General features: G+C 39.0%; 1 protein-coding gene across 2 annotated transcripts; it reads left to right on the forward strand.

Moving 5' to 3' along the window:
- Nucleotides 1-8180: 8180 nt before the first annotated feature.
- s1pr3b (sphingosine-1-phosphate receptor 3b) lies at nucleotides 8181-15511 on the forward strand (the record flags this gene model as incomplete). Of its 2 annotated transcripts, XM_079834402.1 has the most annotated exons (2): nucleotides 8181-8359; nucleotides 11666-15511. In XM_079834402.1, one exon carries the CDS (start codon nucleotides 11805-11807, stop codon nucleotides 12900-12902), a length of 1098 nt encoding a protein of 365 aa, XP_079690528.1. In that variant the 3' UTR covers nucleotides 12903-15511. The 2 variants fall into 2 exon arrangements, with proteins under 2 accessions (XP_079690528.1, XP_079690527.1); XM_079834401.1 differs by lacking the exon at nucleotides 8181-8359 and having other exon boundaries at nucleotides 11874-15503.
- Between the last annotated feature and the right edge of the window lie 1695 nt (nucleotides 15512-17206).

The following is a 17206-nucleotide window of genomic DNA, read 5'->3' on the forward strand; positions in this document are numbered from 1 at the left end:
TTGAGAAGGCCATTCTTTGTGTTCTTTTTAAATATTTTTCAGAGCATAATGAAAACGGTATAAATACGTGTTTAATACTGCAAAACACGCTCGATGTTAGTCCCTGCACTTGCCGTCCAGAATAAAAGAGAACATCCCAATTGAATGCAACAGTGATGAAGTAGCCCAATTCCGCGAGAAAACCGCGGACTTGGCAACACTGCCGCTGCCTCGCTAGCGTTGCTGAGAAAGATGAGACGTATACAGTGACGTAAGATCTGGCTCTGTTGTGGCTCTCAGCATGTGGAAAAGCAAACGGTTCTTAGAAGGCTCCTCAGTCGAACCAACTATGAACTGGCTCTGAACTAGCTCTAGCACTGCCTTGGTGGAAAAGGGGTTCAAGGAGCTCTCGGTACACTTGTTTGGTCCACTTTTGGTGCGCACCCGAGTGCGATTGCTGCTTTCACACCTGACCAAACGAACCGCACCAAAGGGGAAAACAAACTCTAGTACGATTCAACCAAACTAAATGAGGCAGGTGTGAAAGCACTCTTAGCGTCTTTATTAGGGTGCTGTTTTCATGCATCAACTAGTTCAGACCAGACACGCCCCTCCCCACAACCCCAACATTCATGCACAACTTTTCTGGAATAAGGATGTCATGGTCAATTCTACTTGTTGATTAAAGTACGGTAGCTTGTCAAATGTGTTTGAAGCATTAACGTTACTGCATGTTAGGGATGGGTGATATCATGGGACAATACCAACCTGGTCTCATTGTGAAAATGTACCTCTGGCAACGTTTTTGCAAACCGCCAAAATACGTACCAATAAGTACATATCTCTGCAGTTTCAAAGTGAAATGAACACTAGAGGCAGTAAAACAGCAAGCACTTTTTATCGGTTTTTTTTTCCATGTAAATGAATACATTTTGGAGTTTGCGTCACTTAATCTGCTCCATATGCTCTGCTTTTTTTATATAATAAGTTTGCTCAGTAGCTCAGCTGGTACAGATTTGTACTTGTAATAATGAAAGCTCAGGTACGAATCCCGTGAAAGACAAGTCATGATAAAAGAGCTCAAAGATGAGTTCACACAAGCTAACAAGACATGGTTACTATTGTATTTTTGTCACATTTGCTTTTGTTAACACTATCGGTTAGGTTTAGGGTTTAGTGTAGGTGTACGTTAAAAAAACAATGTCACGAAACGTCAGATTGACGCTCATCTGTTCCGGGAAAAAAACAAAGCTTTTGGCGGCACCCAGTGGACATATCACTTTGAAACTGCAGTGATATGTACATATTGGTACGTATTTTGGGGTTTGCAAAAACGTTGCCAGAGGTACATTTTCGCAATGAGACCAGGCTGGACAATACATATTGTGGATTCGTAGCGATGCTATAAATTGTGAATCGATGGAACTTTTTCTAAATCGTTTACATAGGCCTATTGGGGTAAGCAAATATATTTGTGCAGCTTTTAGTGGGCAGGAATAATTGGAATGGAAAAGGAAGCAAGGGCGAATTAGTTATTGGGTGTGATGTGATTTGTGTTATTATAACTGTGTTATTCAACTTTGTGCAGTTGGAGCCTTGTTTATACTTTCGCAATTTGCATGGCTCTACGCCGCGAACCTGCTCACTGCGCGCGCTTCTCAGTAAACCTACGAGGCTTTTATGCTTGACGTGCTCTCCTTTGTATAATTCTGTGAAACGACAGAGTAAATGTTCTCCAAATCATCAAAAAGCAGCGATGAGAGGAAGTAGTTTGCCGAATAATTTGTCAAACACTCGTCTCGTGAGAAGGTTGTGAATAACTGGATTTCTTCACATATAAACTGATTAGGTTGTTGGTCATTTTGAGGAGACGTGAAAAAGTTTAGTACACTTCTTAAACCCTAACCAAATAATCAAGATAAAGGAACACGCCAACTTTTTGGGACTTTAGCTTATTCACTGTATCCCCCAGAGTTAGATAAGTCCATACACACCATTCTCATCTCCGTGCGTGCCATAACTCTGTCTGACGCACCCACCGCTAGCCTAGCTTAGCACAAAGACTGGAGGTAAATGGCTCCAGCTAGCCTACAGCTCAATAAGTGACAAAATAACGCCAACATTTTCCTATTTACATATTGTGATGTGTATAGTTACATTGTGTACTAAGGCAGACGGAAAAGTAAATGGTGAGGACATTTCTGCTTTCACTGTAATTTCAATGTAACAGTTACATAATACAGAATAGCTAGAGACATGGGATTCCTTCTTAAGATTCATCTGTGGCAAGAACTAAAAAGAAGAGGAACAAGAGACTTAAGCAAGAGAAATGAATAAGTGTTGTTATTCTGTTTTTTAAAAAACTTGTTTTTTAAATAAAGGTTTCTGAGTGATATCAGATTGTGTACATGTTTTAATTGTACTTACCCTGTAACTACATGAAACAAGAGGGGAACAAGGACCACTTTAATTTACAGCCCCATGGATTTATACTTACCCTACACGAAACAAGAGGGGAACAAGGACCACGTTAATTTACAGCCCCATAGGTTTATACTTACCCTGTAACTACACAAAACAAGAGGGGTACAAGCACCACTTTAATTTACAGCCCCATGGATTTATACTTACCCTACACGAAACAAGAGGGTGACAAGCACCACTTTAATTTACAGCCCCATAGATTCATACTTACCCTGTAACTACACGAAACAAGAGGGGTACAAGCACCACTTTAATTTACAGTCCCATAGATTCATACTTACCCTGTAACTACACGAAACAAGAGGGGTAAAGGCACCACTTTAATTTACAGCCCGTAGATTCATACTTACCCTGTAACTATACGAAACAAGAGGGGAAAAGGCACCACTTTAATTTACAGCCCCATAGATTCATACTTACCCTGTAACTACACAAAACAAGAGAGGAACAAGCACCACTTTAATTTACAGCCCCATAGATTCATACTTACCCTGTAACTACACAAAACAAGAGGGGTAAAGGCACCACTTTAATTTACAGCCCCATAGATTCATACTTACCCTGTAACTACACAGAATAACAAGCACCACTTACCCTGTAACTACATAATTACCCCTTAATTAAAAAATACTTACAATATAGATAATTTGTTAATTTTCCTGATAGTTACCCCTTTATTCCCCAAATATTACATATTGTTCCTTTATACCTACACATACATACTTTATAGTTACACTATAATTACTAAAAGTCATGCTTTATATTCACTTTACTTACGCAGTACTTTCCGGACTGTAATCTAAAGCGTTACCGAAAAAAGCTTGTTGCTATGGCTTCTCTTTAAACTATATTCATAGGAGGAGAAAAAGGTTTTACAATTTTTTCAAATGAGAAATTACTAAATATTAACTCATTCTACATCTCATTCCAAAGTGGCCATTTCTTTTACTGGCAGTTTAAAATTAAGAAGTCTCAAAAATATTCCAGATGAATATTTACACTTATTTCTTGACTTAAGTTCTGTATAGCATTTTGAGCCAAGTGTTGTTGATTACCACAGAAATAGATAAAAGTAAAAGAACAAGAGATTTTTTTTCATCAATTTGAATATTTTATTTTAAATTAGGGATGTGCGGGGACTATTTAACTAGTCAATAAAATGATACCGCTGCTGGTAGTCGACTTGGAAATACTAGTCGTTTATTTATTTTTTTGCACATTTAATGTTTTGCTTTATATATATACAGTATATATATATATATATATATATATATATATATATATATATATATATATATATATATATATATATATATATATATACAGTGAGGAAAATAAGTATTTGAACACCCTGCTATTTTGCAAGTTCTCCCACTTAGAAATCATGGAGGGGTCTGAAATTGTCATCGTAGGTGCATGTCCACTGTGAGAGACATAATCTAAAAAAAAAAAAATCCAGAAATCACAATATATGCTTTTTTAACTATTTATTTGTATGATACAGCTGCAAATTCAAAAAGTTCAAAAAGTATTTGACCACCTGAGAAAATCAATGTTAATATTTGGTGCAGTAGCCTTTGTTTGCAATTACAGAGGTCAAACGTCTCCTGTAGTTTTTCACCAGGTTTGCACTGCAGGAGGGATTTTGGCCCACTCCTCCACACAGATCTTCTCTAGATCAGTCAGGTTTCTGGCCTGTCGCTGAGAAACACAGAGTTTGAGCTCCCTCCAAAGATTCTCTATTGGGTTTAGGTCTGGAGACTGGCTAGGCCACGCCAGAACCTTGATCTGCTTCTTACAGAGCCACTCCTTGGTTATCCTGGCTGTGTGCTTCGGGTCATTGTCATGTTGGAAGACCCAGCCTCGACCCATCTTCAATGCTCTAACTGAGGGAAGGAGGTTGTTCCCCAAAATCTCGCAATATGGCCCCGGTCATCCTCTCCTTAATACAGTGCAGTCGCCCTGTCCCATGTGCAGAAAAACACCCCCAAAGCATGATGCTACCACCCCCACGCTTCACAGTAGGGATGGTGTTCTTCAACACGTTTAGTGGATTTATGACCAAAAAGTTCTATTTTGGTCTCATCTGACCACATGACTTTCTCCCAGGACTCCTCTGGATCATCCAAATGGTCTTTGGCAAACTTAAGATGGGCCTGGACATGTGCTGGTTTAAGCAGGGGAACCTTCCGTGCCATGCATGATTTCATACCATGACGTCTTAGTGTATTACCAACAGTAACCTTGGAAACGGTGGTCCCAGCTCTTTTCAGGTCATTGACCAGCTCCTCCCGTGTAGTTCTGGGCTGATTTCTCACCTTTCTTAGGATCATTGAGACCCCACGAGGTGAGATCTTGCATGGGGCCCCAGTCCGAGGGAGATTGACAGTCATGTTTAGCTTCTTCCATTTTCTAATGATTGCTCCAACAGTGGACCTTTTTTCACCAAGCTGCTTGGCAATTTCCCCGTAGCCCTTTCCAGCCTTGTGGAGGTGTACAATTTTGTCTCTAGTGTCATTGGACAGCTCTTTGGTCTTGGCCATGTTAGTAGTTGGATTCTTACTGATTGTATGGGGTGGACAGGTGTCTTTATGCAGCTAACGACCTCAAACAGGTGCATCTAATTTAGGATAATAAATGGAGTGGAGGTGGACATTTTAAAGGCAGACTAACAGGTCTTTGAGGGTCAGAATTCTAGCTGATAGACAGGTGTTCAAATACTTATTTGCAGCTGTATCATACAAATAAATAGTTAAAAAATCATACATTGTGATTTCTGGATTTTCTTTCTTTTAGATTATGTCTCTCACAGTGGACATGCACCTACGATGACAATTTCAGACCCCTCCATGATTTCTAAGTGGGAGAACTTGCAAAATAGCAGGGTGTTCAAATACTTATTTTCCTCACTGTATATATATATATATATATATATATATATATATATATATATATATATATATATATATATATATATATATATATATATATATATATATATATATATATATATACACACACACACCAGGCATAACATTATGACCACTGACAGGTGAAGTGAATAACACTGATTATCTCTTCATCACAGCAACTGTTAGTGGGTTTGACAAGGGCCAGATTGTGAAGGCTAGACGACTGGGTCAGAGCATCTCCAAAACTGCAGCTCTTGTGGGGTGTTCCCGGTCTGCAGTGGTCAGTCTCTATCAAAAGTGCCCCAAGGAAGGAACAGTGGAGAACCGGCGACAGGGTCATGGGCGGCCAAGGCTCACTGATGCACGTGGGGAGTGAAGACTGGCCCGTGTGGTCCGATCAAAATGTGGTCCGATGACTCGTTGCAAAATTTCAGTTTAAACGTTTATGAAATTAGTCGCTGCGCACATGCCTATTTTATTCGAATAAGAAGGAATTCGTCCATAATGTTGAAAACACAAAACGAAGTAGTATCTCGTCACATTTAGTTACGTATTATATTAATTGCGTAAATGATTCATATTTTCAATTCAAAACGGCTACATTTGACAAAAACGTTGAGTAGTTTGCATCACAATATAGTTCAGTCATTTATCCTTTATCAATTATTAAATAATTAATAACATCTTACCTCACACTCCGACCGTTAAAATCTGATGACCGTTAAATTCTGACTATGAACAAGCCCCGCCTTCTTTTATTTGATTGGCCATCTCATCATCTTGACACTGACGAGCGCTGTTAGACACACACTTTGGCTATTTGTAATTATTTAAGTTAAAGTTTTGAAAGTATAAGCAAATTCAGCAACAAAAAAAAAGAAGTGTTTATTCACTTGTTTATTCGTTTAGAGGAAATACCGGAATACTAGACGTATCTAGTACTAACCCTCTATGGAATGATGTCGCCCTCAGGCAACAAACTACCTTTTTGGACCTCACACTGCCCCTTTAACTTTTTTTAAAATAAAAAGTGTTTATTTATAATATCACCTGACATGTCTGTTCAATGAAATGAGGGGCTGAAGTGGGTGTGACTTTTTGTTTGGGGGTGGAGCAGTCCTTTCATGAAGCAAAGCCACATGGGACAGTGTCATCAATTGGTTAGGTAAATATCACTTTTTAACATGTTTAAATTGAAATAACTTTATATGAAAATATATATGCATGTGCATCAGTATGTAAAGAAGTATGTTTGATTGTTTAAAGATTTATTTTGTTTTTATCTATATACTAAAACTGTGTTTTTTTGTTTTGTTGCCTCAGGGAAACACTGTGCAGTTAGACCACTTTTGTTCAGGCAGTATCATAGGGTTAGGACCATATGGTGCATTCAAGTCCTCCTGGGAAGTTTGTTTTTACCAGTTCAAAAAACTCAAAGAATGTGCATTATGCGTGTCACTTATGTTTTTTTATTATTATTATTAATAAAATCAGGCATAAAATTATGACCACCTCCCTAATATTGTGTTGGCCCCCCTTTTGCTGTCAAAACAGCCCTGACCCGTCGAGGCATGGACTCCACTAGACCCCTGAAGGTGTGCTGGGGTATCTGGCATCAAGATGTTAGCAGCAGATCCTTTAAGTCCTGTAAGTTGCGAGGTAGGGCCTCCATGGATCGGACTTGTTTGTTCAGCACATCCCACAGATGCTCGATTGGATGGAGATCTGGGGAATTTGGAGGCCAAGTCAACACCTCAAACTCGCTGTTGTGCTCCTCAAACCATTTGTGCTTTGTGTCAAGACACATTATCTGCTGAAAGAGCCACAGCCACCAGGGAATACCGTTTCCATCAATCTGCATGGTGTGCAACAATGCTTAGGTAGGTGGTACGTGTCAAAGTAGCATCCACATGGATGGCAGGACCCAAGGTTTCCAAGCAGAACATTGCCCAAAGCATCACTGCCTCCACCGGCTTGCCTTCTTCCCATAGTGCATCTGGTGCCATGTGTTCCCCAGGTAAGCGATGCACACACACTCGAACATCCACGTGATGTGAAAGAAAACGTGATTCATCAGACCAGGCCACCTTTGCAACGTGGTCAAGTTTGAATGCTCACGTGCCACTGTTGGTGCTTTCGGTGGTGGACAGGGGTCAGCATGGGCATCCTGACGGGTCTCAATGAGCCTTCGCTGCCGGTTCTCCACTGTTCCTTCCATGGAGCACTTTTGATAGAGACTGACCACTGCAGACCAGGAACACCCCACAAGAGCTGCAGTTTTGGAGATGCTCTGACCCAGTCGTCTAGCCGTCACAATCTGGCCCTTGTCAAACTCGCTCAAATCCTTACGCTTGACCATTTTTCCTGCTTCTAACACATCAACTTTGAGGACAAAATGTTCACTTGCTACCTAATATATCCCACCCACTAACAGGTGCTGAGATTAAGAGATAATCAGTGTTATTCACTTCATCTTTCAGTGGTCATAATGTTATGCCTGGTTGGTGTATGAATATAATACATGAGGTGTTAGTTGTAATTAATAGGGGTTTTTTGTTTGATGTTTGTCAAAATAAAACAGTATCTAATGCACATATTGCTTGTTTCCCACCTATGTAGAAAATCTTGGAGTTTTAGTACCCTTATAGCACATTGTTGCCCTAGAGGGCTAATACACGCCTCGTTTCCTATTTAATATAGTAGCTGTATCCGAGAGGCTTTCGTCTTGTGGAGAGTGAGGAGGTGTGTCGTGGGCTGGACTGTCTGTCAGACACACCGCAGGAAAAGAGCAGCAGACATGCGGTTGAGATAAAGGACTTTCTTCCATTACGCGCAGTCAGTGCGCTCTGCTGCACGCGCACAGTTACTTGACTGAGGTCTGAGCTTCTGACGATTAAAGATGGAAATATAGCAGCTCTTCCTTAAACAAAACGAGACACGGATGGGTCTCAGTGAAGAAACTCTGCGGTTCGTGATATCTGATGGTGAGTTAATCAAAGACGGGATCAAAATGGTCTCAAACTACTTGTAAGACGCATAGAAAGACTTTTAGATATTTCAACGTTTCCATGAGTATTAACTTTTTGGGAATGTATTTTGTTATGCTTTTAAAAACTCATGCACACCACTACGAGTTCAGTGCAGGGCCGGCCCTGACCAATTTGCTGCCCTAGGCAAGATTTTACTTGGTGCCCCTTGTATCAAGGTTTAGCACTACGCTACACGTTATCAGTCTAAGTTGTGGAAACAATCGTACTGTTTTATTTTTGTAATGCATTGATGTTTTATTTTTATTGTTGTTGTTTTATATGATGTCCAGTCCATTCTACCCCGTCATTATGTTCATTATATTATTCTTATTATTATTTTTTAAAGGCTGATGATAGTAAAACTGTACAAATATTGCACCTATGCCACATTACAGCCTAAACACAAATAGCAAGAGTAATTGCATCTAACATTCATGCACAAACTATTCATTGAGAACTAGCAAAAGGGTTTGTTTTCTAGTAGATGGCAGCAATCTTCCACTAAACTATGAGCATTCATGCTTTCACCAGGAATTCAACTGAGAAATTTTGATATTTAATGTGAATATCAAATTACTAAATTACTAATACTAAATATCATTACTAATTTCGGCAAATACATTTTAAAATTGCTATACACCCCCTTAAAACTGCACAACTGCAGAGTAAAAACATAAGGCTATTAAAAAAGTGATATTACATGCGTTTAATATTTTTATATTATTTATTTTTCTACAAAATCACACTGGCTGTGGCCTCTGGAGAACCCAGAACAGCTGCTTGCATAAAGTTTAAGGTAAAAATAACTGGAATTAATTAGCAAACATTAGTATTTTACTACTATGCAATTAAATAAACTGTTCATTAATTTGCCTACATCACTTTACTTCTGTCTTTACACGGCAAAAAATGCTCTTCTTATTTAGAATCTTTTTCTTGTTTCCAGTCCAAATATCTAAAAATTCTTAAATCAAGGTGCATTTACTAGATAAGTAAAATGACATACTTCATTTTGATTTTATTTTCAAGTAAACAAGAAAAATTATCTGCCAATGGGGTGAGAAAAATAATCTTATTTCTGTTTGGGACAGAAACAAGATTTCAATCAGAAACAAGATTATTATTTTTCCACTCCATTGGCAAACAATTTTGCTTGTTTTAAGCAAAAACTCACTTCATTTTGATTTGATTTTCAAGAAAACAATCTTCTGTCATTTAACTTATCTAGTAAATGCACCTTGATTTAGGAATTTTAGATATTTAGACTAGAAACAATACACAAATACTATGTAAGAAGAGCAGTGTATCCCTTATCTTCCCTTCAATTCGGCCATCCGTCATAAATAATCAGGCAACTTACACCGTGTCAACACCTGGCGCGAGCGGCCAAGCACCCTAATATATGAAAGCAATCCTGTCTGCGTTGGATGCGGCGAGAGGCGACGCGACACAACAAATTCCCCTAACGATAAACTGATCGCGCGTTGTATTTCTGACGCACTTCAAGTAGATCGGCGGGGGGAGATTGATGAGGCGGACCGGAAAGAGGCGGGGGACTTAATTACGGTTTTTTTGCGCTTTATGTGTTAATATTTCAGTAATAACATCAATAATATTAATAAAATAGAATCATTAATACATTTTGGCGCCCCTATGGACGAGTGGCGCCCCTAGCATTTGCCTATTCCGCCTATGCCACGGGCCGGCCCTGGTTCAGTGCAAATGAATTATCGAATAGTGGATCATATTATGAAATTAAATGTTGTGCATGCAATACGCATGTTATTTTAGTAGCATGTTGGAAAAATTAGCTCATGATGGCTGATGTGTTATGGAGCTTGAAGAATGAAATGGTTAGCCATAACCTGCTGTATGTGTGTGTATATATATATATATATATATATATATATATTCCCGAGAAGCAGTTTAAGATGGACTTTCTACAAGGGTTGTAAAAAAGATTTATTTGAAATCTGATACCGTTCAAAAGTTTGGTTCCAGTAAGAAGAAATTCATACTTTTATTCAGAAAGAACACATAAATCATATCTATTTTAAATTAATGCTGTTCTTTTGATTTTTCTATTCATCAAAGAATCTTGAAAACATGTATCACGGTTCCCACACAAATATTAAGCAGAACATTGATAATAAGAAATGTTTGATTTGAGCATATCTATATGATTACTGAAGGATCGTGTGACACGAGACTGGAGTAATGATGCTGAAAATTCAGCTTTGACCACAGGAATGCATTACATTTTATAATATATTCACATAGAAAACTAGAAAAATATAGGCTCCAAACTTGAACGGTATACACCAAAGTAAGGCAGTGGTACATTTACAGTATATAATCATTTAGCACACACACACACACACACACACACACACACACACACACACACACACACACACACACACACACACACACACACACACACACACACACACACACACACACACACACACACACACACACACACACATATACATATATATATATATATATATATATATATATATATATATATATATATATATATATATATATATATAGGAAGTAGTACCACCATACTTTTTGTAAAGCTACAATGGTAATCTATGCTTGATATTATTCTTAATTCTTTATTGTCGTCATGGACTTTAGGCAGTATAGAAACATCTCAGATACTCCTACCGTGTTAAAGTCAGCATGGTTTTCATGAAACATGCAAGTGAAACAAAATTAAGGAACTGACTGGATCATGAAAGGGATGCTCTTGAAAAATAAGAGCGATTGATAAAATGAGCCAACAAGGAATAATTCACATTAAAGGGATAGTTCACCCAAAAACGACAATCCTGTCATTAATTACTCACGCTCGTGTTGTTGCTAACCCGTAAGACTTTCATTCATCTTCAGAAAACAAATGAAGATATTTCAAATGAAATCTGGGAGATTTCTACTCCAGCTACGCAACTGACGCTTCAAAAAGTTCATAAAGAGATCGTGAAATCAATCCAAATGTGATCTAAATCATGTTTTACTACCTTTTTATGGACTTTTTTTGTAGACGAAATGGTAGTTGTGTAGCTGTCAATGGAGGGTCAGATTTAATTTTAAGTCTTTATTTGTGTTTCAAAGATGAACGAAATACGGGTTTAATAACATGAGGATGTGGTTATATTATTTTTTCCATTTTTGTGTGAACTATCCCTTTAAGACCAGAGTAATTTTGAGTTCAAGCTGAGTTTAAAGCACATCTGGTTCACTCCACAGGGCGATGTGTGCCACCGACATGACAGTAGAGGGTGGTGATTGACCAGTGACCCTGAAGAACGCCATAAACCCGCTCACCAACACCCAGCCGTGACCCGTCTTACCTGTTCGATCCCCTCCTGTCCGGACAGAGCACAGAATGGCTTCATTTTCATCATCATCATCATCATCATCATCATCATCATCCCTGTCTACTGGAGGCGCTACAATGATTAATCAACACATTTTAAAGCATTACAATTACACGGGGAAACTAGACAATCGCAATGAAACCCAAGGGGTGCCGATGGACCCCAAAACGGTGACGTTTTTGGTCATTTGCAGCCTCATCATCTTGGAGAACTTAATAGTGCTGGTGGCGATTTGGCAAAACCACAAATTTCATAACCGGATGTACTTTTTTATCGCCAACCTGGCTTTATGTGACCTATTGGCCGGCGTGGCCTACATAGTAAACTTGCTGATGTCGGGAAACCGGACGTTACACTTGTCTCCGGTCGAGTGGTTTGTTCGTGAAGGAAGTATGTTTGTAGCCCTGAGCGCTTCTATCTTCAGCCTGCTGGCGATTGCGATTGAGCGGCATCTCACTATGATAAAAATGAGGCCTTATGACGCGAACAAAAACTACCGGGTGTTTCTGCTAATAGGCACGTGTTGGCTGATCGCCGTCACGCTGGGTGCTCTGCCCATCTTGGGCTGGAACTGTCTGGAGAATCTTCCGCAGTGCTCGACCATCTTACCTCTCTACAGCAAGAACTACGTGGCGTTCTGCATCACCATCTTCATATCTCTGCTGCTGGCCATCTCCGTCCTCTACGCCCGCATTTACATCCTCGTCAAGAGCAGCAGCCGCAAGGTCACCAAGCACAGCAACTGCGAGCACTCCATGGCCCTCCTGCGGACCGTCAGCATCGTGGTGGGCGTCTTCATCGCCTGCTGGACACCCATCTTCGTGCTCCTCCTCGTCGACGTGGCCTGCGAGCCAAGGAGCTGCCCGGTTCTGCTCAAAGCCGATTGGTTCATCGGCCTGGCCGTCTTGAACTCCGCCATGAATCCCGTCATCTACACGCTGGCCAGCAGGGAAATGCGAAGGGCGTTTTACAAGCTTGTGTGCGGCTGTTTGATGCAGGACGGCGTTGTGGGGTGCAAGCAGAACATGGACCATAGCAGGAGCAAATCTAGCTCGAATTGCCCGCGGGCGGCTGAACAAGAAAACCCAGACGCCATCCCTTCGTAATTTTCAGGCATGTGACTGTAGCGGAGACCCGGAGGGCAAAAACTGCAGCACAGGCCTGTCAAATTTCCATGTTTTAAATATTGAATTCACAAAGATATGTGAAGTTATGGGCACTTGCGATACTTATAGAGCACCCACGCAGTATCGCTAAAAACAATAGGACATTCTTATTCAAACATGTAGGGCCAGATTTACTAAACCGGGTAAATTAGCTTGAGATAATGACCGACTCAATATACCAAGAGCGGTGCAAATTAGCGTCAGGGTTAAAGGTGCTGTATGTACGTTTTTGACTACTAAAGCATAAAAATACCATAATATGCTTGCAGATATGTAGGAAACTACAGCCAGTTATTCTACTTTGAAATGTACATTCTGTGATTGTCTGGTTTTGTTTTGGTCTGTGTGATACCGACGTTGCCAGTTTACCCAATAGTATTTCGCCACCCCATGGAAGCTTGCAAACAAACTGGGTCAGAGATCGCAGATTCAACCCGACCTAAAAAAAGCCTCCCCATCCATCTAAAAATGGGACGGGAGTATAATAAAACGAGATATCAACTTATCATAACCAAAGACTTAATAAATAGGCAATCCATTACTTATAAATTGGGAGAAAGTGCAACGCCCAATGTGGCGAAGCCCCGCCTTCTAAATGAAAGAGCCAATCGTTGATTAGTAAAGTCATCGTGTCACTGCAGCTGCCGTTAGAAGCTCCGGTACCTATAGAAACAGGCTGTGTTCTGTACATTCACTTTGTCCAGGCTGAAAAAATGCCCTTTTTTGTCATGATTTGAGCGTTAATAAACCAAATTTATGAGGCAGTTGTCAGATTTCATTGGCGATTTCATATATGACATTTGATCGTAACTTGGTGAACAGTTTTGGAGAATTTGATGTTTCCCCATTCAAAGAGATGCACTTGCATGCCCGAGAAGCGTTTCTAAGATGGCCGCCGAGAGAAATTACTTGTCATAAAGGGACTTTGTCATAAATAAATAAATCAACTCATCAACTTACAGTGTGTAAGTCTCCTCGCCTTCCATTGTCAATTGCCCTCACTTCAAACTGGCAACCCGCGTGAGAATATTTAGAATTTGGACTGCAGTACCCATTTCAACCACTAGTCATTCTTACATACCGCACCTTTAAGACATGCTTTTTTTTGAGCGGTAAATAAGGGCACAAATACCAGTAGAATGATGAGCCCCAAACCTTGCATGATTCATTTAAATACTCTCCTCCCATAAATACTGTCTGAAAGGGAAACTCCCACAAATGCATATGCAATAAGATCAGCAAAAATAACCCTGTCCCCGCGCTAGTTTTTCACTGCGTGTCTTAAGTAAATCCTGACAGTGCTTTTTAACGCCAAAAATAGGGTTTGCGCTGGCGCAAGCTGTGAGTAAATCTGACCCTTAACTTGAAAACATGTAACGTGCCATAATGAACTAAGACAGTGATATTAAAAGATCAAATTCATTTATACACCTTATTGACAATGTGTAACTTGAATGTGCGAGGCTTCCGGTGTCTTCCAGCCATTTTTAGCTGTACAAAACAGCTAGTTATGCTTCTTGGTATTGCAAACTGGCACTTGTTACCATATTATTCAAGTCGGCATGAAACGGAAGTTGTGATATTTTCTTCCCTATTGTGACGTACCGTATGTCCAAGTGAAACGGCTTCTCAAACAAGAACAAATGTAGGCTTGATTGGGGAGTTGATTGGATAGTTGTGGTTTGCTATTGGTGGATCTCATGTGATTGACAGGTTGCCCCGCCCTCGTCATCAGAGAAGAGATGTGCTGCAAGAGGGAAGGGAAGTCATTTTGATTAAAGATAATGAGGCACATGAATTAATTCATTTATAATAAATATTGCAATATGCATTCATGTACTGGGCATTCATGCTGGTATGCATCACCAATAAAGTGTATACTGTCTTTGGTCTTAATATCACTGTCTTAATACTTATTACAAACCTGATAAAATAACGGGTGGGCAGTGGAGAAAAAACATATTTTGCCCTCCAGGTGGGCATTCCTATAAGGTGAAAACTATACACGCGACACAGAAAAATCAACCTACCGAGTCCTAACAAAAGCTAAAGCACTCAGTGTGTTTACTAAAATACACACTACAGTAGCATTAGTGCATGGTATAGAACTTTAGTATGCACTTTAAAACATTGTTGCATACTAAAGTGCACAATAAAGCCTCAGCACAGGTTAAGTGCGTATTGACCCAAAGTCAGCTAGTGGGAAGCAGTTCTAATGTACTAAGATAGTGTATAACAACAGATCTCAACCGATGCAGCTCTCAGATCATCTGTACAGACGGGACATGCAAAACTAATTTGACAATTATATAAACATTGACAGTATTTATATTGTGCTATGTTTAATGATCTGTATACCCAGGTGTTGATATTGTATACTAGCATGTTTCACACTTTAGTCTATATGACATTGTATATAGGTTGTTAATATAACTTAATTGTAACATATCTAAAAGGACTAAAAAGAACATTCGCACAGGATATGTCTGTATGGTGTAAATGTAGGCTGCTGTAAATGTATTTTAAGATTAAAAGCATAATTCCAGTACAGCTGTTTATGGTAAAGCCAAGTTTGTGGGTCTGTGTAAGATTGATAATAATACTGCACTTGTGCCATCTGCTGGACACATGCAAGCAGGACAAGCTAAACTCTTATAGGCATGAGCATTGAATATACAGTGCATGCTAACACTGGGTTAAAAACAACCCAATTTGGGTGGTTTTAAACCCAAGAGCTGGGTAAATATAGGACAGTACGGAACACATGTTGGGTTAATTTTACCCAGCAAATTGGGATGTTTATTTAACCCAGCACAGCTGATTCCTTTTTACTATAACTTGTTTGCTTTTTTACTTCATACATGAATGAATGTCTACTTAAATCATCTAAACTTTTTTTGAAATACTCGACTACTGGCTTGCATGATAATTCCTTTATTCTCGATCATATTTGACAGTATAGCATATTTTATATAGTTTTAGTACATATTGCCATCATTTAGCCTCGCTTAACAACTATTGGAAGTAAAAGTTAAACATTTAGAAGTAATTGAAGTGTTATCGACCAGTTTCTGTTGTCCCGTTTCCAGCGTACCGGCGTTGGATCTCGTGCCGGAGCTTGTGTCATGATCAGCGGGGGAACTTCTAACTTCAGACCGCCGCCCTGCGTTTCTCTCCTAGCCGAAATATGCCGTGACTGACTCCATAACCTGTCCATAAACAATCAGTGTACAGTTCTGAGAACATATTTTAACATAAGTATTTATATTATGCATCTTTTTGAATAAAATCATAAAATTTATGCAAGGCATCAGGCGTTTCCATCACATGAAAATACTGTATGTTGCTTTGCATAAAATTAAACGATATAGGGGTCATTCCTGTTGTACAGTGACTTTTCTGTCCCTATGATTTACTTACTCATATATTTGATAAAATGAGTCACATATTTATAAGAAATTTTTACACACCTTTTTATTGATAGGCCTATATGCATTCAATTTTATCATGTCCTCAGTGCAAAGTAATCAATTTCCACAAGAACTATAAACCATGAAATGATAAAATTCTCAAAATATTTGTAGATTATGTTATAGAATAGGCTAAACTGCCTCTAATCATAAACATAAATCATGTTAAACTTTAGTTATTTTTTGTAAAATTGTCTAAATTAACCGTGTCCCTGAAGTCATCTTCCACCCTGTTAGGGTGTATTTCTCGACTTCCAAAAAACACCACAATTCCATTCAGACCATTTTCAAGAAATTATATAATTTATTTTTCCTGCTGGAATTCAACCATACAAAATTAAGTAAGATTCAACTCTAACCTCTACCTTGTTTTTTTTAATTGTTTTTTTTAAAATGTTATCCTGCTTGTCCCACTCTTAAAGTTCCACCCTGTTAAGCTCTGTTATGAATAATGTTTGTCCGGTCCAAAAAAATTAAAAACATATCTGACATAGTTATAAAAGTTCTGTTTATCTGTAGAAGGTTAGCTAGCTAAACGTTGATCAGTCCAAGAGCTATGGCTAACTTAGCTTAAAATTTTCCACCCTGTTAGGTCTATAAACCTAACAGGGTAGACATTCTAATAGAATAAATTGTATTTAGTATATATTGCAAATTCTATATACATATATGTGTATATATAAATATTAACAATATTATATAGGTGCAGTTCCACACATTACTGATGGCAAACCATGCAGGTCAATGATGGAAAACTCATCCACTGCTATGGTG

The sequence above is a fragment of the Gobio gobio genome (genome assembly GCF_949357685.1).
Source record: "Gobio gobio genome assembly, chromosome: 14".
In the NCBI taxonomy this organism is placed as follows: Eukaryota; Metazoa; Chordata; class Actinopteri; order Cypriniformes; family Gobionidae; genus Gobio; species Gobio gobio.